The sequence below is a fragment of the Enhydra lutris genome, unplaced genomic scaffold (genome assembly GCF_002288905.1).
Source record: "Enhydra lutris kenyoni isolate GAN:26980312 unplaced genomic scaffold, ASM228890v2 scaffoldscaffold25, whole genome shotgun sequence".
Lineage (NCBI taxonomy): Eukaryota > Metazoa > Chordata > Mammalia > Carnivora > Mustelidae > Enhydra > Enhydra lutris.
The window spans coordinates 4,421,165-4,441,899 of record NW_019154109.1 but is presented as its reverse complement, the minus strand read 5'-3'; the positions used below and the strand labels follow the sequence as shown (position 1 = coordinate 4,441,899).

The following is a 20,735-nucleotide window of genomic DNA, read 5'->3' as shown; positions in this document are numbered from 1 at the left end:
GGTGAAAGAATGAGAGAAGCCGGCAAGAGGGCGCCGCGCCCCTCCCTCGCAGGCCCCCTCCCCCTCCTCGCCGGTCCCCTTCTCCCTCGCCGTGCACCGCGCTGGCGCCGCGGGAATTGCCTCCCCCTCCTCCAGCCCCAGCCCAGTCCTCCTGGGCGCCGGCTGGCCGCACTCCGGCGGGGCCAGGAGAGGAGCCCACTCCTGGTGAGCGCCTCCTACTGTTCCCGCTAGCCCCGTGCCCCTCCAGCCATCCTTCATTCACTCTTCCCTGCTTTCGTCTGTCCAGGAATCTTACTGAGCACCTACTAGTGCTCAGCACGGTGGATCACAGTTCAGATTCTTCCCTGGATGATTCCCCAGTAGAAAGAGGCGAGTAATCAAGTAGCAATAGTATGAATGAAGTAAGGGCTAGAACCCAGGGTCGAGAGAGACAGAGACAGGAGAGCGGAAGAGGCTGGGCCAGAAGGAGGGTCGCAAAAGCGAGAGAAGGCAGCGCCAGGGGAATTTGGGAGGTATAAGGAGGATTTTGAGGCAGCAATGACGGGATATCCAAAAGCATAATGGCAAAGAAGCACAGTAGGTTCTAGGAGCTACAGGGAACTTAGGGTGTAGGATGAGGCGGAAGGAAAAAAATGAAAACAAAGAAAGACAAGCCTAAAGTGGCAGGCAGAGGCTCATCAGGAAGAAGTGTAGCTCTATGCGGTTGTCCAGGTTGTGCACCACACTAATAAGGAGGGCTCATCGGTGTTCCACCTACCAAACTGTGTGCCCTGGTTCTGCCTAGAGAGGGCGACTTTCTCTCATTCATACAAAAGCACTGTCTGAACTAAGTTGACTGAAGAGCTGTGTGGGCTAGCTAAGGCTTAAGATTTTTATCCTGAAATTGAAGAGAAGCTACTTGTACTAGTCAAGGTTCTCCAGAAAAACATAATCAATAGGTATAAATATGTGTGTGTGTATACATATATATTAGAAAGAGAGAGATGCAGAGAAAAAGAGATTTATTTTAAGGAATGCTATTGGAATTGCTGACAAGTCCAAAATCTGCAGGGTGGCCTGACATGCTGAAGACCCAGAGAAGACTGCAGTTCAAGTCCAAAGGCACTCTGCTTACAGAATTCCTTCTTCATCAGAGAAGGTCAGTCTTTTTCCTATTAAGGCCTTCAACTGATTGGATGAGGTCCACCCGTATTATGGAGAATAATGTTTTACTCAGAGTCCACTGTTCCCTTAAATGTTAATCCCTTTTAAAAATACCTTCACAGGGCGCCTGGGTGGCTCAGTGGGTTAAAGCCTCTGCCTTAGGCTCAGATCGTGATCCCAGGGCTCGAGTCCCGCATCGGGCTCTCTGCTCAGCAGGGAGCCTGCTTCCCTCTCTCTCTGCCTGCCTCTCTGCCTACTTGTGATCTCTTTCTCTGTCAAATAAATAAATAAAATCCTTTAAAAAAAAAATACCTTCACAGAGGGGTGCCAGGTGTAACTTTTGGCTTGTGAGTTTGAGCTCCATGTTGGGTGGAGAGACCACTTAAAAGTAATAAATAAATAAATAAATAAATAAATAAATAAATAAATAAATAAAAAAAATACCTTCACAGAAACATCCTGGGTAATATTTGACCAAATATCTGGAAACCACAGGCCTAGCCAAGTTGACACGTAAAATTATCCATCACGATATTGAAAACTGTCAATCCAGAACCTAGGCAGACTCATTGTTAGATCAATGAGCAAACGGACTGGGGAGAGTTTAGAAACAGCCATACAGGATGGTAGATCTTGCTTGACTTCACAACTGACTGACTAAAGACATGGCAGGTAGGAAAAGGGAAGAGTCGAGGGTTTCCCAGATTTCTAGCTTGAGAGTTCAGCGTAAGATGTATTCACCTGAGGACATTGAAGGTAATGTCCAGTCAGCAGCCCAGTAGTGTTGGCAGGAGGTGGAGCTCTAAACCACAAGGAAGGTTGGAGAGTGGGGTTTAGGAGACACTAGAGAGCTGGAGATCTGGGAGTGGGTGAAATCACCCAGGTAGGGTGTGTAAGATGAGAAAAAGACATTGCGGGGGGGGGGCGTGGAATTCTGGGAGTGTTTAAGGATAGAGGGTAATGTGCCTTTGAAGGTAAGCATTATTATATTATTATATTACTCATGGAATGGCACAGTTTGTTGAAGCATTGATTTGCATTCCTTCTCCCTTTCCATTCACTGCTGCCTTTTCTCTGGGAGGAAAGCAGAACCTTCCTGAAGGCCTTAGCCCCAAGGCTCCTGAGACAATGCCAGGGGTCCTGAGGTTCAAGGGCAGAGATGTGGCTTTTGGAGGCCAGGAAAAAGAGGTGTGATGACCTGGGAATGTGAAGGAAAATAGTGTGTGTCCTAGGCAGCCAGGACCCTGAACACTACTTCATGCAGTGCCCATAAGTGGTAGCGGGGCCTCACCAGGTCTGGGAGGTGGGATGCTCAGGCCCAAGTTTCTGGCCTCAACATAACTGTGCACTGCACATACCCAGGAAGCAGGAGCTCAGGCTATAAGAGACCCCAGGGAGCTAGAGCAGCTAGCTGCCAGCCCTTACCCTGCTCTCTGGTGCTCCCCTAAACCTTCAGGATCCTGCTTGAGAAAATACCAGTTTTTGTCACCCCAGAGGCCCAGAACAGAATCAAATTGATTTATGGACCTGGCCTTGGCATATGTCGGGGGAGAGGGGCACAGAAGGGCATGGTGGAGACTATGGCAAATTCCAACACTGAGGCTCTGTTTCAGGGCAGCTGTCACTGCAAATGTCACAAGAAAAGGGCTTCTATTTTTAAAACAAAATCTGGAAACCCAGATTTTGTGTGAAATGTGAGATCTCCTAATTTGTACACATTTGATTCTTTTATTAAAAATTTAAAAGCAGGGGCGCCTGGGTGGCTCAGTGGGTTAAGCCGCTGCCTTCAGCTCAGGTCATGATCTCAGGGTCCTGGGATCGAGTGCCGCATCGGGCTCTCTGCTCAGCAGGGAGCCTGCTTCCCTCTCTCTCTCTCTGCCTGCCTCTCTGTCTACTTGTGATCTCTCTCTGTCAAATAAACAAAATCTTTAAAAAAAAAAAAATTTAAAAGCAGTCAAGCAAAATGTATCTGCAGTCCTTGGGCCATAGCTTGATTTGCTGCCGCACAGCTCTGAGCACAAAGCCTGGGACTGGTTTGAGCAGGGTCTGAAGAAGCCAGGGCTGGGGAAGCAGATGTTCGTTCTGGAAGCAGAAACCAGAGCCCTTAAAGGGAACCGACTAGCCCAGACTATGGAAGGAGCGGGGGGTGCTCATTGGGAGAGTCCACCAAGCACCCAACAGGTTTCTGTCCTTCTCACTTTAGCTGAAGGGGGCCACAGTTCTTTTCCATCGGATGGTTAGTCCTGGGAAGTGGTGGAGGGGTCTTGAGAAAAGCTTTCTGAGTTCCTGCCAGAGAGGAGAAGGGGGCACAAGCTGGAAACTCCGTAGCTTGGCTTCTGAAAGCCTCGTGGTGGCTGAGCAGCTGCCCGTCTGTGCTGGGAACAGCCCTTCCCCACATACTGTGGGGAGGGGGTGCCCCAGAACTCTCCCTGCCCATGGGAGCTGCCCTGGTCCTGCTGACTCAGGTGTCCTCAGGCCCTTGGGCCTAGCAGAGGATGAGGCTCACTCACCTTGCCCACCCTCCTCTCCCCCTCCCTCCGTGGGCTGGGTGAAAAGAATGAGTCGATTCTCAGTGGTGCAGACAGTGCCCTGTCGATGCCCTCGGCAAGAAGCCTTTTGGAAACCCCAGAATGACTCGGAGCCCGAGGCCCTGTTTCCTCTCCTGACCGCATCCTGCAGCTCGCAGCTGAGGGCAGGTGCAGGAGGGGCACTGCCCGTTGGCATCTGCCTCTGTGGCGCAGAACCCTCTCGACGGGGCACAGGCTGGTGGCAGGAGGTAAGTAGCTGTGGGAAATGCATACGACCACCTTAGGGGGCCAAGGCTGGGTGTTTCACTGCCCCAAGGGCAGGGCAACTTGGGCAAAGACGTTGCATTTAGAGACCTGCTTGGAATGCAGGACAGAGCCCTCCGTGGGGCTCCGACTCCTGAGTTGCATGAGGTGGAAAAGGAGCCCACTTCACCAAGACACAGCAGCATCCAGCAGGCTGGCAATTCTCAGCTGCTTTCTGGATGCCACCAGATCCTCTCCACGGTGCTTACCCTTCCCACCTTCTCTCTCTTCCTTTGCATGTTTCCTTCCCCTTTCTCTCGTTCTTCCTACCTCTTCCTCTCCACCTCCTCCATCCGAGCCACCAGGGCTCCCATAGGATTCCAGGGGCCACAGCCCTGTGTCTGAGTGCCTCCGGCCCAGAGCCCTGGCCCCTGAGACTGGCGCCATCCTCCCCTCTTAACGTACTGCGCCGGCCTCAGTTATAGCATGCGCTCCCTGGTGCGGCCACCAGGGGGCGAGAGTTGATCGCTCTTGGATCTGGACCAATGATGCTCTGGTCTTTCTTCCCTGTGCCTTGGAGGAGAAAAAATCCTGAGAGTGAAAGTGACGAGGGTGGAGTGGAGTTGTCCTAGGCTCTAATCCAGCCTGAGAATTCCTTGCTTCCGATAGCCCAGCTGATGGAGGACGCGGATCCTTCCTCTCCTGAGGGGTGAACGGGCCCCTCCCTCACTGCAAGCCCCAAGCCCCCAGCCTACCTTGCCTTGCTCTGGGGGCCCTGGTCTCTGGCTATCCTCTCTTCTGTGTCTAGAGACCCAGAGAATTTGAAACTTTAAAAAAAAAATTTAAGAGATTATTTATTCATGTGTTTATTTATGTGAGCAAGAGAGTAAGAGGGCAAGCAAGGCGGTGGTTGCGGAGGTAGGTTCAGAGAGAGAGGAAGAAGCAGACACCCTGCCGAGCGGGGAGCCCCACACGGGGCTCCATTCCAGGACCCCTAGGATCTCGGCCTGAGCCGAAGGCAGATGCTTAACCCACTGAGCCACCTAGGCGCCCCGAGATTTTGAAACTTTAAGAAAAACTTTAAGTGAATTATGTTAAAAACAGTACAACTACAAAGACAAAAACCTAAATACCACAGACCAGAGAAAGCAGTGATTATTGTGGGGCTTTCAGACATGGCGGAGACCAGCATCCTGACAGACAGGACATGTGGGTCCTGAGGGTGCCTCTGCTCCCAGCTCTCCTTAGCCGCCCCCACTCCAGTGCCCACAGAGAAAGCCCGTATCTGCTTGAAGTTAGATGGCACACATAGTAAGACTTTGTCAGCCTGGTCCCCACTGCATTTCTTCCCTGTCAGGGTTATGTGTGGTGGAGAAGTCCCAGGTCCCTGGGAGCAGAGCCCGGGCCCCCAAGTCCCTGTCTGAGCAGCACCTCAGGTCATGAGTTCGAGCGGCTGGCAAGGGAGGTGGCGGGAGAGATGGAGGGTGAGGGTAGGGGTGTCTGCTGCTCTGATCAGGGCTGGATTATTAGAAATCTGATAACTGCTTGTTTTTCTCAAGTGCCTGGAGATAGAGGTGCCCCCCAAAGTAGCACCTGACCTAGTGGGGCCTTTCCTCACTTTGCCTGGTAGGTGGTTATTGGGCAGCTCGGGGACGTAATTTAGGAGAGATACAAAAAGTATGTGTTTTGGACTCAGACAAATTAGCCTCAGTTTCTTCCTCTGTAAAATGGGGATGGTGGATGCACTGGTGTGGCTGTGGGGAGGATAGTGAAATCATGTAGATAAGATAGGTTTTAGCATTATGTAATTATCAAGGAACCTCTCCACCCAAAGTGGGACTCCAACTCATAACCCCGAGATCAAGAGTCACATGCTCCTTGGACTGAGCCAGCCAGGCACCGGGGAAAGGTGTAGTGATTTTTCAAAAATTTTTATTTATTTTTAAAATATTTTATTTATTTATGTGCCAGAGAGAGAGAGAGAGAGCACAAGCAGGAGGAGCAGCAGGCAGAGGGAGAAGCAGGCTTCCCGCCGAGCAAGGAGCCCCATGCGGGGCTCGATCCTAGGACTCTGACATCATGACTTGAGCTGAAGGCAGACACTTAACTGACTGAGCCATCCAGACATCCTGGTAGTGATTTTTTTTTTTCAAGACTTTTCCCCCACATTCCTAATCTTAAAAGAAAAATAAGTTCTTCCTCACACCCAACTCTCAGGAAGAAAAAAAAAGAAAGAAAGAAAGAAAGAAAGAAACTTCTGCATGATAATTAAGACTTCAGTGGTCCAAACCTGTTTACTGGTGACCAAGTTTCACTTCCTGTGGTTTAGCAGCTCGAGGCTTCGGCTTCGAAAGGCCGCCCTCCTCCCGTGGCCAGCCCTGGGCCTGGGGCATTGGCATGTGTTAACTAGAATCAAATTCGTGCCTCACACTTCTGTCTCCTACAATACTCAGCATGATGAGAAAGGAAGAAAAAGGAGAATGGTTTGGTACGAACCAAGGAGAATACCTTGAGGTACGATGCTCTTAAAATCCATTGAAATGGTCCATAAACCCAGCTATGTGTGACCTCCTCACGCCTCCCACCCCAAAGCTCTTGTCCCAACCCCTCTGTGACTGGTCCGGGCATTTTCCATCTGTTTGTTCATAAACTCATGCACTAAAGTGTTCTAAGTGCTTTGATAGCTGGGGGAGGAGGGTGTAGGCAGAGAGAGGGGGCATGGCGATTGGAGTCAGTTCTGTAAAGTGGCTGAAAGGCAGCAGGCAGGATCCAGGCAGGATCTTGAAGCGAACTTTAGCTGGGTGTTCCTGATGAGCAAAAGCCCCCTAAGTTGAAATCAGGGAGGAGAAGCCGCTCAGTTTGCCCAAGAACCTTCAAATATGTGTTGGATGCTGGCAAGTGGGCGATGTCTACTTTCTGTCCTTGCCCAGTGCTAAGAGCTGGGATTCCAGCAGGTGCAGCTAAGAAATTGAAAAATAATCTCTAAACACCCAAATGCTAATGGTATTTACTTCTGGGGTGGGGGCTGACCTAGGGACTAGGGGACGAAGAGGAGTTGAGCTTTGGTTATCATTTCCGCGTGGACTTTTTGCTGTGAAAGTGTATTCTTTATTCATATGCAATTCCTACAATTTAAAATGAATAGTTAACATTAATAGTTTAAAACTTTTTATTATGAATACTCTCCAACATAAATGAGAGAGTCTAGTATAATGAACCCTCATTTATCTGTCACCTAGACTTAGTGATTATCAACATTTCCCTCTCTTTCCTTAGTTTATTTTTTAGCAAAATATTTTTTTGGATTATTTAGCAAATAATTTTTTAGCAAAATATTTTAAAGAAAGTCCCAGACATGGCGACGTATCACTTCAAAATGTTTCAGAGCTAATCTCTGAAAAAAAAAAAAAAAAAAACTGGACGCTTTTCTTATAGAATCATTTGATCATTATCACAATAGCCCTTTAATATTACCTAATACCAAGTCACGTTCAAAGTTCCCCAGTTGTCCTACCATTGTCTTTTTTTTTTTTTTTTACAATTTTATTTATTTATTTGACAGAGATCACAAGTAGGCACAGAGGCAGGCAGAGAGAGGGGAAGGGAAGCAGGCTCCCTGCTGAGCAGAGAGCCCAATGCAGGGCTCGTTCCCAGGACCCTGGGATCATGACCTGAGCCTAAGGCAGAGGCTCCAACCCACTGAGCCACCCGGGCGCCCCCCCCCCGCCCCCGCCCCACCATTGTCTTTTAAAGGTGGTCTGTGTCTATCGGATCAAAGGAAGGTCTACACATTGAAATTGGCTCTTTTTTCTTGTGTGATGGGTCCCCTTTCCCCACCTGATTTTTTTTTTTTAATCAAGTCTTATTGAAATCAGGTCAGCCATCTCATGAAATGACCTACATTCTGTGTTTTATCTGCTTGCCTCCTCGCATTGTCCCTGAACTTGCTCCTGACCCTTGTATTTGTCACATTGTGTCTTCTCCCTTCTCACTGGGAACTCGTCGCTGAGGCAATAGGGGAGCATCTTGTAATGGTCCAGCTCCCGCCCCGTGGCTTTAGCATCCACTAGTGACCGTTGCCTGAATCAATTATTTTCTTTGAGGGTGCAAAAGGTGGTTTTTTTTTGTTTCAATTTAAAATAATTTTTTCTTGGGGGCACCTGGGTGGCTCAGTGGGTTAAGCCTCTGCTTTCGGCTCAGGTCATGATCTCAGGGTCCTGGGGTTGAGTCCTGCATCGGGCTCTCTGCTCAGCGGGGAGCCTGCTTCCTCCTCTCTCTCTGCCTGCCTCTCTGACTACTTGTGATCTCTTGTCTGTCAAATAAATAATAAAATCTTTAAAAAAAAAAAAGAAAAGAAAATAATTTTTTCTTAAAAAGCAGTAAACTTCATAGGATGTGGGCAATCGCTTTCTTACTAACCTACCTTCCAAATTCAGGTTATATAAGAAAACCCCATAAAAGATGTCCCTGTTGATTTATTATATTTTAAAAATAACTTCCCTGTTTACAGAGCCTGCTGGGGTTCCCCGACAGGCTCTGCTCAGGTGTCTTTCGAGACTTGAACCGCCGAGAGTACCCAGACCCTGTATGCGTGGGTCTCTCTTGATACTGGGCCACAGACAGATTCTGAAATGTCAAAAAGCATTTATTAAGTAGGCTGAGAAATGAATTTTACTTTCCGACTTCTTATTTGTTTGTCTTGCCTCGTTTGTGGTAATGGGTAGCGTGGTTGAGTTGTTGCCTTTGCGTGTGTGCGGATTGTTTTGCCTTGATTGTTTGATTTTTAATTGATGGTTATATGCTTCCAGCCTTTTGGTGGAAATATTTAAAATACTTTTTAAAGCAAGATGTGAGATAAGTCTCTGAAGAAGAGGTTGGGCCTGTAATCGTAGGACTGTGGACCAGAGGAGTCCCCTCATCCCGCCCCCACCCAGGGCTGGGCCCTTATGGGCAGCAGCCCGGCCACCCACTGCTGGGCACGGCCCCTCAGCCGAGCGGCTGTGTGTGGACGGCTGCCTGCCCCACTCGTGTCAGGGAGTGCTCTGGGCTCGGCAAGGCAGCGTCCCCCCGAGAGACAGAACAGCCAGGGTCTACTCCCAGACTTTCACTCAAGGGGCACCGTGATCAACCAGTTCTCTGGAAATCAATGATTCCAAAAGTGATTTATTCACACAGTACAGAGTTCTTTGTATAATTCTGAGTTTCAAAAAAGAGGAAAAGAAAAATAGCATTTTACCCCAAATCTGTGTGGCTTTTATTTCTTTTATGCCCGTGAGCCCACACTTTCCGTCTTTTGTGTGTGTGGGGGATGGAGACTCAAGCTGTCAGTGGTTGTTCCTCAGGCAAACGGGGAGTCTTTTTAATTTCTGTAGCCCCACGGCCCTGCTGACTAAGTGACACATAGCAAATGCAAAATAAAAATGTGGTGAATCAGGGAATCAGAGAAGAGAAATCACAAGCCGTGGTATAATTCAATTCCGCTTAAGAAAGATTTTGTATTGTTTATTGTACTCGCGAGGATTATAGCAAACATCGAATGCTTGATACGTGTCAGGTAGTTGTAAGCACCTGATATGGTGTCACATTTAACTTTTTCATGTACCCACTGAGGTAAAAAGCATTATTCCCATTTTACGGATGAGGATTTTGAAGTGGAAAAAGAAAGTGAGAAGCAGAGCTGGGACTTGAACCAGGCACAGCCCCAGCTTATGCACTAAGGTCCTTCCTGTGTTACAGTGGTTTTCACAGTCCATCCATTAGGGTCTAAAATAATAATAATTACGGACATTCACGGGTGCTGTGCTACTTTTCAAACGGCTTCCAAAATGCATTGTTTATGAGTCCACGGCTCCTGCTTTTGAGGTGGGGGGGGGGTTCGGTGTTTCGAAGGAGACAGCATCAGAGGTGATAGAATGACGCAGGGCCACGAAGGAGAAGAGCCCACAGGAGGGGAAGCAGGTGGCAGGGGTTATCTTCGGTTTGGAACGGGCATCCCAAATCAGTCCTGCGGGGAAGAATGCTTACTGCTGTGTGTTTATCACAGCAAAATCTCCGGAGCAAGCTGAGTGTCTAACAGGGAGATCGCTTAGCTACATTCTGGTTTATCCACAGGGAGAGGGAAGCCTTCAGAAGTGACCGTTAGGAAATCTATATAGTGGCATAGAAAAATGTTTCTGGTATATTCCAGAAAACAGAACAAGACAAAACAGAACATCTCCTGATGACAGCGGTGTAAGATGTGACCATGATAAAGAAGGGCTGGAAAGAGAATGTGCCAACGTGACCATCAGTGCTATTAGGGTGCGGGGTCTGGAGTTATTTTACTCTTTTTTTTTTTTTTTTTAAAGATTTTATTTATTTATTTGACAGAGAGAAATCACAAGTAGGCAGAGAGGCAGGCAGAGAGAGAGGAGGAAGCAGGCTCCCCGCTGAGCAGAGAGCCCGATGCGGGGCTCGAACCCAGGACCTGGGATCATGACCTGAGCCGAAGGCAGCGGCCCAACCCACTGAGCCACCCAGGCGCCCCTGGAGTTATTTTACTCTTAATGTGACATTTTTCTCTCTTTATGGTAATCAGAATTTTAAAAAATGAAACCTGTGAAGATTTGGAACAATTTGTTAGAAAGAAAGAAAGAAAGAGGAAAAGAAAAGAAAAGAGAAAAAAGAAAAGAGAAAAAAGAAAAAAGGAAAGGAAAGGACCCAAGATTTTGCTTAAAAAGATAGAAAGAATTCAGCAAGCCTTGTGTCCTCTACTATACTGTGGCTTCTTGTGCATAGGATCCAGTATGGGGACAGCACAAACCTTGTTTTTGGCTGGCTGGGGGCTGAGGCAAAGAGACATACTGGATTAGAGATGCGATGCGAGTGTGCGCATCACGAAGACAGTCATTTTCAGAGCGGGGTGCGCGAGATTAATCACCCTGTGTCTAGCACATCTCCCTGGGGCAAACCACAGCCTCCTCCCAGACATGAGCAGCCGTTGTCTCAGATCTGTACTTCAGGCTTTGCTGCACACCAAAGCCAAGCTCCTTTGCTTTCACTGCCTAAGTTGCCAGTTAGGACTACCCAGGCAGTGTGGGGGAGGGGAAGTGGTTTGCACCGTTTCTCCCCATTTTGATCCCTTAGCTTAACACATCTGCAAAGTGTCCCATTCATCGTCTCATTCTGATGCCCAAGCTCTCCTCAGTAAGGGGACCCTGATTGTATTGGTCTGGGTTCTCCAAAGAAACAGAACCAATAGAAGAGAGATAAATATATCTATTTTATAAATATATATATATAATATAGATTATTATATATTTATATACCCATCTAAATCCAGCCATCTCTCTATCTAAAGACATGTATTATAAGAAATTGGCCCACACCATTATGGAGGCTGAAAAATCCCCAAATCCCCAGTTGGTAAGCTGGAGACTCAGGAGAGAGTTGAAGTTGGAAATTCCAGTCCCAGACCGAGTCCAAAGGAAGAAGACTGATGTCACAGCTCAGTCAGGTCGAGAGCGGATTCCCTCTTACATGGCCTTTGATTGTGTTTAGGCCACTGATGGGTTAGATGAGCCCCCTGCCTCCCACCTCTCCCACCCCCTATCCGCCACGTGAGTTCTTTCCTCAGTCTACTGATTCACATGTGAATCTCGTGCGCGCCTATGCACACACTCAGAATAACGTCTGACCAAATATCTAGGCACCCTGTGCCCCCCACCCCCGTCAAGTGGACACAAAAAGTTAATCATCATTTAACTATTGATCTTTTGAGAACAGAAGTACAGTAATTCTATGCAGGGCCAGTAATGGTCTTGATCTCAGTGTGCGACTGGGCTTAGTACTAATGAGTGATACCCAGGGTAAGGCAGGTGCTAGGAACCGGTGGGAGATGGAAGCTGGCTTGAGCTATGGGCCAGGGTGCGCAGGTTTTAAATTCTGCCACGTGTGTGTGTGACCCCTGGCAAGTCAGTAGAGCTTTTGGCAGGTATGTCAGCTCCTTCATCTGTAAAATGGGGATAATAATACAAGTTCTTTAGGGAATATCCTTGCACGAGTTACAAGTCTTTGGAATAATATAATAAGACGGTAATCTTGTGTTCTTTTTAAGTTGGGCAGATACCAAATTGACAAATACTTTTAAAAATAATAATGGCCTGGTGGTGTTTGTTAAGGGTGTGGTGAATGGGCACTCACATACACCTCTAGAAAGAATACAGATTTTCCAACAATTTGGCACAATGTTCCAAAAGTCTTCAACCGTTTATAATCTTTGATGAATACTTTTGCTACTAGAAATTTGCCCTAAAAATGAATTAGAAATGGTTACAAAAATCTTTGTACAAGGGTGTTCATCATAGAATTGTTTACAAGGGTGAAAAATTGAAAAAGGTTAGAGACTCTGGCTATGTTGGAAGAGCGTGCAATTCTTGATCTCGGGGTCAAGTTCACATCCTATGTTGCGTATAAAGACTACTTTTAAAAATAAATAAGCTTTAAAAAAAAGATTAGGGGGGCGCCTGGGTGGCTCAGTGGGTTAAGCCTCTGCCTTCAGCTCAGGTCATGATCTCAGGATCCTGGGATTGAGCCCCTCATAGGGCTCTCTTCTCAGCAGGGAGCCTGCTTCCCCCTCTTTCTCTGCCTGCCTCTCTGCCTACTTGTGATCTCTCTCTCTCTGTCAAATAAATAAATAAAGTCTTTAAAAAAAAAAAGAGATTAGGGGCTTTGTTACATAAATGAGATTGTATTTCATATAATGATGTATTGTAACCTTAAAAACATGTTTTAGAAAAGTATCTAATGATATGATAAAACATGGCATATTGCTTAATGAAGAAAGCAGGCTACAAAATGATGTATATGGGGCACCTGGCTGGCTCAGTTGGTAGAGCATGGGACACTTGATCTTGGGTCACGGGTTCAAGCCTCATGTTGGGTGCAGAGCCTACTTAATTAAAGAAAAAAGTGAGTGCCAAAATAATGTATATAATATTCAACATATAGCTATTGAGTACCAATTTTGTGCCGGGCACTGGGTATACAATTGGGAACACAACAGACTCAGTCTGTGGTCTCAGGTAGGTTATTCCCAATTTAGTGGGGGAAAAAATGTACACGTTTATTGTTCTATACACAGAAAAATATTTTAAAGTATCTTTTCATGGTGGAATGGTGGGTGTTTTTCATATTTTTCTTTTGTATTTTCCTCTAATTTCACTTTTTATTAATAAAGAACCAGTGTTATTTTAATAATCAGAAGAAAACTCTTATTAAAAAATTTTTTTTTATTTGAGTATAGTTGACACACAGTGTGACATTAGTTTCAGGTGTACAACATAGTGATTCAACAACTCTACGTTATGCTGTGCCCAGCACAGGTGTAGCTGCCATCTGTCACCAGACAGATTCCCTGTACTGTACGTTTTATTCACATGACTTATTCGCATATTCATTCCATAACTGGAGGCCTGGATCTCCCCCATTTTGCCCATCCCCCGCCTTTCCCTCCAGGCACCCACCAGTTCTCTGTACTTCTTGGTCTGAGTCCGTTTTTCGTCTGTTTATTCATTTGTCTTGTTTTTTTTAGATTCCACATATAAGCAAGATTATATAGTTTGTGCCTTAGAAATTCCTAACATTTTTAAGAGAGAGCCTGAGTCAGGGAGTTGCTGAGTGTGAGCTGGGTTCAGAATGGAGAGAGCGAGCGCCTCTTCGGGTATCACATGGGAAGGGGTAGCAGGAGAAGAGAGGGCAGGAGGGTTCTACCAAGGTTTGATCAGCATTGTCTGCTTCTCCATGACCTTGACCAATCCTCTTGTCAGTTTCAACGTCCCTAAAATGAAGCTAATCGTTCCTGCCTACTGTAGGGTCATGAGAATTGATGAAATTCTGTGTGTGTGCTCTTTAAATATTTGTGGTGTGTTACACGGACACAAGTGGTGTTATTATTGCCTTAAACAAGTGACTTCCCATCTCTGATGCTCAGGGTCCTCTTAGAACCCTCAGAATGGGTTTCTAGCTCTCACAAGTACTGTGAGGTAGTGAATCTGTGAGGTAGTGAATCTCGGGTGGTGTCTGCTTTTACGCAAGATACCATCACACACCCAGGACACACTTTTGACTTTGGTGATCATGAAGAGGAAGAGCAAGCGATGGCATATCTTTGCTTCGTCTTTTCCTCTCCCTTTCCAAGCATCCCCTGGTCTGTTGGCTGTGGGTCTTTCTGTCATTTGTCCTCTTCTCCAGGGGCTGGGGTCTTGAACCAGGCAGGGGCTGGTCAGGAGCTTCCTTCGGGTCTCTCCGCCCCAGTAAGGGAGGGATTTAGACTTGATAAGGTCTGCCACATCAGAAGCCCTCACGAGTGTCCACAGTCCTCACTTTACCCCCAGAGCGACACGGGGACTGAGTCATATCATCAAGGGCAACTTTGCCAGCTCTGCCATTCTTCTGAACTCCTCAGATCACTCATCACCCCAGAGGGAGGCCTGGGTTCCCACACTGTGCCCTGAGAAAGAACCCTGGAGGTCAAGGGAGGTGAGAAAAAAGGCCCAGAATTAGTCACAAGAATGAAGTCAGAGTCACACATGGCAAATGTGCCCAGCCTTTGACCAGGCGCTGACTTCTTTTTCTTTTCTTTTTTTTTAATCTATTTTTTTAATTTGAGTAGAGTGGATGGTGACCTTTTCAAACCCCAGAGCAGCTCCACCCTTCTCACCGCCACAGCCCACAGCGAGGGCAGGACGGTGAGGGCACGCGGAAGGCCAGGGCAGGGAGGGGAGGGGGTGGGGATGGGGATGATGGGGCGGGGGCAGCCAGGCCTGGAACCAGATAATCCCAAGGCGGGGCTCCTGTGGTTTGTTTGTCTAAAACACCACAGCTCACAAAGTACTTTCAAGAACATGATTTACTTTGATCTACCAGGCAGCCCAAGCAGACATAATCATCTCCATCCTTCAAGATGAAGAAAGTGAGGCCCACAGCCAGGGAGACACCCCAGGACAGGCAGCTCGTTGTGGCAGTGGGAGGCAGGACCCAGGACGATGTTAGCCACCCTCCACCCCGAGTTTGGCAGTTTCACAGCCCTTGGAGAACTGCCCTTAAAAGAAAAGTTACACAAATTTCAGGAATAAAGAGATGGAGGGAGGGATCTGTAATCCCCCTACTCTAACACAATCACTGCTAACATTTATTGAGTTTCCTCTAGACTTTCTTCTGTGCCCTTTTATCAAACATACATAAAATGACTTACATTCCTCCTACTCCTCACAATATATCCTATTATTTCATATTGTGGTGTGGTTCGGATGATCATTCCTTCGACAGGTGGTTCATGAATGCCCCAGCCATGCCAGGCAGTGTTCCCGGAAATGGGGACACGTGGGGACACGGCACTGAATAAAGCAAACTCCCTTCACTTAGGGAGCCCTTATTCTGATGGGAGAGACAAACAAGGAAAAAAGAAGTAAGACAGATGGCATTTCCTTCCTTAGCACCACGAGAAAAGCAACATACCTGGGATGCTTCAAACTTGTGGGAGAGAAAGCAAAGAGCAAAAGATAGTTTTTGTCCACGTGACTTTGATTTCGTGGCATGTAATGTTTTGCTTTACCCAAACCCCTTGAACAGTTATCGAGCTTGAAGTGATTGGGTGTTCAACACACGAAACCTTGTTGCCTTCTTTTCTTTTATGGTCCACATTTTCCGATCTCTCCTTTAAGCAACATCTTAAGAATCTGCATAACAGTTATGTTAAGGAGGGCCTCCCTTTCAGGCTCAGTCTTTAAGAATGTTTTAGAACTTAGTGCATCAAATTTTCTTATTTAGTATTATTGTCTTAGTAGAGAAAGGTGAACATGAAATCACAGGGTCACAGAGAATGAAGAATTTGGAGGGATGGGATTGAATATTTTTTAAAGCTCTGCATATTGATTGACAAATTGCTTTCTTTTTTTTTTAAATATTTTATTTATTTATTTGACAGAGAGATCACAAGCAGGCAGAGAGGCAGGCAGAGAGAGAGGAGGAAGCAGTCTCCCTGCTAAGCAGAGAGCCCGATGTGGGGCTCGATCCCAGGACCCTGGGATCATGACCTGAGCTGAAGGCAGAGGCTTTAACCCACTGAGCCACCCAGGTGCCACGACAAATTGCTTTCTAAAAGAATCTGCCCTTTGGGTGCCCGGCTGGCTCAGTCCATTAAGTGTCTGCCTGGGGCTCAGTCTTGGGATCAAGCCCTGCATCAGGCTCCCTGCTCAGCGGGGAGCCTGCTTCTTCCTCTCCCTTTGCCTGCAGCTCTGCCTGCTTGTGCACACACTCTTTCTCTCTCTCTCTCTCTGTCAAATAAATAAATAAAATCTTTTAAAAAAATAAAGAAAATAAAAGAATCTGCCCTTTGGCAATACATACGGGGGTGCTCATTGAACCAGCTCTTTCCTGAACCTACGCCTTGTCTTCCTCTGTGAAAACTGGAAGTTTGCTGGTCCTCTTTCACTCTTGTGTGAGTATAAAAGAAAATTTCCAAGGACCCCCAAGGCAGGCTAATTAGGTGACTTTCGCAAACAAAGGGAGGGAACTTTCTCTCCATGTCGTGTCTGTATCGTGTGTGTCTGTGTACGCGTGCGCACACTTCCCCAGCCCCCCAACCCTCACCCCCGTCAGCTGGAATTCTGCATTGGGAGGGAAATGTTGAGGGAGCTCAATGAGTCCTGGAAGTCAGGAGAAGTAAAGTGGTAGGGTAGAAGTGGAACAGCCAAGAGAAGCAAGCGCTTCGCTTGTGAGCTGAGGTTTCGTTCCCCACATCCCAACCCACATGAGAGCTACCTTCCCTATCTTGCAAGCCCACCATATGGCATAGAATAATTTCTTTCTTTCTTTTGAAGATTTATATATTTACTTAAGTAATCTCTACACCCAGCACGGGGCTCTAGCCCATGACCCTGAGAACAGGAGTCCCATGCTTCTTGGACTGAGCCAGCCAGACACCCTGACGAACAATAATTTCTTGCCTCCGAGAGCGATGGTGAGCATAGAAGAGCCATCCATGGGAGACTTGAGCTCTTAAACTGTAAGGGTGTCTGAATTTGTCCTACTGGCAGGGACCCCACAGACTCCAAGTCTTGCCTCGCTCTGGGTGTGTGGGAGGAATGTGCTTAATCTTTCTTAACAGCCTCACCTACTGAGAAGCAGCTGACAGGTGGGGTCACAGTGGGCTGTGACATTCAATTCATTTTAATCCAACACCCCCAAATGCTAAAGACAAATGCAGTGGTATTAGGTAGGGGGTTAAGCAGCTTGAGAATGAATGCCCTGGATTCAGATGCAACCTAGCACGGATCTCAGGAGGTGCCCCCGCCCAAGCCTGCAGCTTTATGATCGGCCTGATGGAGAGCTGGCTGGGAGGCGGTTCTCAAGGAGAATTACCTTCCTGTCCTTGCACTGACATTCCTTTAGGCCAAATCCTCTTAAATCAAAAGTATAAACCGAATTCCCAAACCTTCCAGAAACCTCAAAGGGTAAGTCAGAGTCAGAAAATGGATAGACGGTCTCAAAAAGGATAGGGAAAAATGCCCAGTACACATTCAAAAAAATCACAGTGACTCATTTCCTCTTTGAAGGGACACCTGGCTAGCAGATGCCCTTACGTCTTTTTTTTTTTTTTTTTTGTAACCTTCAAAATGTGAAACGTCCTTTAAAATAATAAAAGCAAAGGATTTGCTGCCTTTCTGTAGGATTACTGCACCCGCAATGGTGCCGCTAACTGTCTAGGTTCCTGACATTGCACTAAATCCTGATCATCTGAGGTTAACCTCAACTACTGGATTGATTTTGTCTGACCCAGGATTGGATTTTCCTCCCAACATTCATTTCACTCCCACTGCTCAAGTAAAGAAAGACATGATTGTCAAGCTCAGGCTAGCAAGTTTTTATTGAGAACGGTAACTGACACGGACGATTCTGGTGTCCCCGGCTGAGTGATAGAGAATTTGAATGTCTGGTGAAAGATTTCAGAATCTTCTGTCCAGAGGGAAGGGCCAAGATAATTTCCAGGGTAGGTCTATCTGCTTCATAGGAATGGGGAGAGGATACAAAACTAGGGTAGTCCTAGCACTTTCCGGGAAATTGTCAGGAGGAATTAAGTGGACAGTGCACCTGAGGCTAGTCCCCACAGCTTTGGTGAGCTTTGAAAATGCAAACCTGAACTGATAGTGACTAATGATACAGCATAGACAGCTACAAAGATGACCAAAGGCAAAAGGGCTGTCAATTCCCATATTCTATAGAATTTTTTGGAGAGTGAGAGGGCCAGAGGGTCTGACTTCGATAAGGTATTTCTCAGAAGGCAGTGGCTATTGTAGGAGTTCAGAGAAAGCACAGCCGGGGATAGCATAGCTTTTGGGGGTGGGTGGGCTGTGTTTGGTATTCTGACCAGCGCCATTCCCAATGGGGCAGAGAAGGAAACCATTTCCCTTCCTTCTACTTGGTGAACCTGTGGGTGTCCAGACTGCTGCCTGCTTCATCTCCTTAGACCTTTATTGGACTGAAGAAATCAGCCCCATTGCCCACTGGGCTGAGAGAACGGCTGCTCTCAGCAGGCTGGTTTGGGGGCGGGAGTTCCAAAAGCGCTGAGGTCCTGAGAAAGCTGATGGAGGCGGCCCTGGGAGTCCAGGCAGTGCCGGCCCGAGCGCGCTGCCGGCATCAGAGAAGGCACGTGTGGGGAGTCTCTCCCCCTCGGTCCCCCGGGCCTCCCTCCCCTGCGGGCTCCGGGGCCGCCACCTCCGCCAGGCTGGGGACAAGCTAGAGCAGGGCCGGGCCAGCGCTAGCCGTCCGCGCTCGCTCCCAGCTGCCGGCGGGGCTCCGGAACACGGAGCTGTCGTCCCTGGAGAGCGAGGACGCCGAGCTGCCCCCGCGCGCCGGGCGGTCGGGGCGTCCGCAGACCCCGCGCCAGGCCCGGGTGCGGAACGAGCGGTCCAGCAGCAGGTAGATGAGCGGGTTGGCGCAGCTGTTGACGAAGGCCAGGCAGGTGGCGATGCTGAGGCCCCAGCGCAGCGTCAGCAGCAGGCCGCAGGGCAGCGGCAGCGCCCCCAGCCGCGCCAGGTGGAAGACGGCCCGCAGGGCGCCGAAGGGCAGCCAGGAGCCCAGGAACGCGCCCTCGACGGCGAAGATGATGCGCAGCGAGTTCCTCCGGGCCCGGCCCAGGTGCGGCGGCCGGCGCAGGCGGCGCGAGATGAGGCAGTAGCAGACCAGGCTGACGCCCAGGGGCAGCGCGCAGGTGAGCAGCAGCAGCAGCAGGCTCAGCGCCTGGAAGGCGTCGGAGGGCTCCTCCCCGCACTGGCTGCCCCGGCCGCCGGGGAGGGGCTGCAGCTCCCGGTAGGCCAGGGAGGGCAGGCCGGCCAGGAGCGCCGTGGCCCAGACGCCGCAGCAGGCGGCCAGCGCGCAGCGCGGGGTGCGCAGCGGCCGCGCGTCGAGCAGCTTCACCACCGCCAGGTAGCGGTCCACGCTGAGCCCGGCCAGCAGCAGCGCGCCTGCGCAGCGCGTGCCGGCCAGCGCGAAGCCGCTGAGCTTGCACAGGCCCTCGCCGAAGGGCCAGCGGCCGCCGCGCGCCGTCGCCACGGCCCACAGCGGCAGCGTCAGCACGAGGCCCAGGTCGGCGGCGGCCAGGTGCAGCACGAAGGTGTCCACGAGCCGCCGCGGGCCGCGCCGCCCGGCCAGCAGCCACACCACGAAGGAGTTGCCCAGCAGGCCCACCACGAAGGCCGCCAGGTAGAGCACGGGCACGTAGGCGTAGCTGTAGGGCAGGTCCCGGACCAGGCACGGCTCCAGATCCTCCAGGTCGCCGGACCCCGAGTAGTCCCAGGACGGCGTCCACGGGCTGGGAATCCAGGGATCAGTGAGAGGCATGGCGGGGGAGGACCGCGAGGCCCGTGGGGGACGCAGCCTGGGTGTGGGCGGCGGCAGCTCTGAGCGCGAGGTTGTGTGTGTGGGTGTGTGGGGGGGGGTTGCTCTTCACGGCCGGTGCCCAGCACCTCCCTTCCTGCCACCCAGACCGAGGCAGGTGGGTGGGCAGGAAGGTGAGGGAGGAGGGGGGTGGCGTGGGAGGGGCAGGCTCCTGGGTAGAGGCCTACGATTTGGGGCTGGCCCCAGGGGAAGTGCGGGGAACCCGGCAGAGGAGACTTCCAGAGGGTTCTTGGAGGGAAGGTCCCTCCCCGTGGGAGCCGTCTGGTCGGACGTCAGGTTGCAAGAGTTGGCGGGTGCCCGACAGCCCCCATCTGTTTTCATCTCCCACTTGGTTCCCGTCGGTGCTCGGCTCTGTGGTTTCCTCTAGTTTTATTAGAGGTGAGGGGCTAGAACCCCCGCTGACGGTTTTGTAAGGGGGCGGTGTTGCGGCAGCCTGCTGCGTGCGGGTTCTGCTGTCTGGTGCACAATGGGGCCGGGGTGAAGGGGGGTCTCCACTTGGGAGCCCACTTCCTAATCAGGAATTGGCCACCAGAGCTCTCCAGGTGTTTTTAGACAACAGGCTAAATGTCCTAACTCAAAGAGTGGCATTTTCTGACCAAATCAGCTCCTTATGGAGCCACACGGGAAGGTTTTAAGCTAGAAAGAAAGAGGTATATCCAGACAGAAAAGGTGAGGGGCCTGGGATTTAATCCCAGCCTTTATCTGCCCTCATCTGGTCAAACACAGATGTAAATTTAGGAGGAAAGATGACTCAAGATGGTACCTAATTTAGAGCAGATTAGGAGTCAGAAGTTTAGAGGAGGGTGAGAGCCCTTATGGTCGGAGTCAGGGGAGGACTGATGAAATGGTGAGAATGATGCCTGACCTTGACTGGGGTGGTGGCCC

At 49.3% G+C, this 20,735-nt stretch overlaps 1 protein-coding gene and 1 long non-coding RNA gene across 2 annotated transcripts in view; one reads left to right on the top strand and one right to left on the bottom strand.

The window, feature by feature from the left end:
• The first annotated feature begins 3,815 nt into the window (after positions 1–3,815).
• Positions 3,816–20,735, top strand: part of LOC111151054 — a 42,547-nt gene continuing 25,627 nt past the window's right edge. The window contains exon 1 of the long non-coding RNA XR_002640837.1: positions 3,816–3,919. This is a non-coding gene — a long non-coding RNA (uncharacterized LOC111151054). The remainder of the gene's footprint in view (positions 3,920–20,735) is intronic.
• Positions 18,627–19,830, bottom strand: LOC111151053 (G protein-coupled receptor 25). Its single transcript, XM_022508786.1, has one exon. The coding sequence runs from the start codon at positions 19,791–19,793 to the stop codon at positions 18,690–18,692; it is 1,104 nt and encodes a 367-aa protein (XP_022364494.1). The 5' UTR covers positions 19,794–19,830; the 3' UTR covers positions 18,627–18,689.

Bases quoted from the DNA above. Each gene is read 5' to 3' on its own strand.
- LOC111151053 (XM_022508786.1), bottom strand. From the start codon at position 19,793: ATGCCTCTCACTGATCCCTGGATTCCCAGCCCGTGGACGCCGTCCTGG.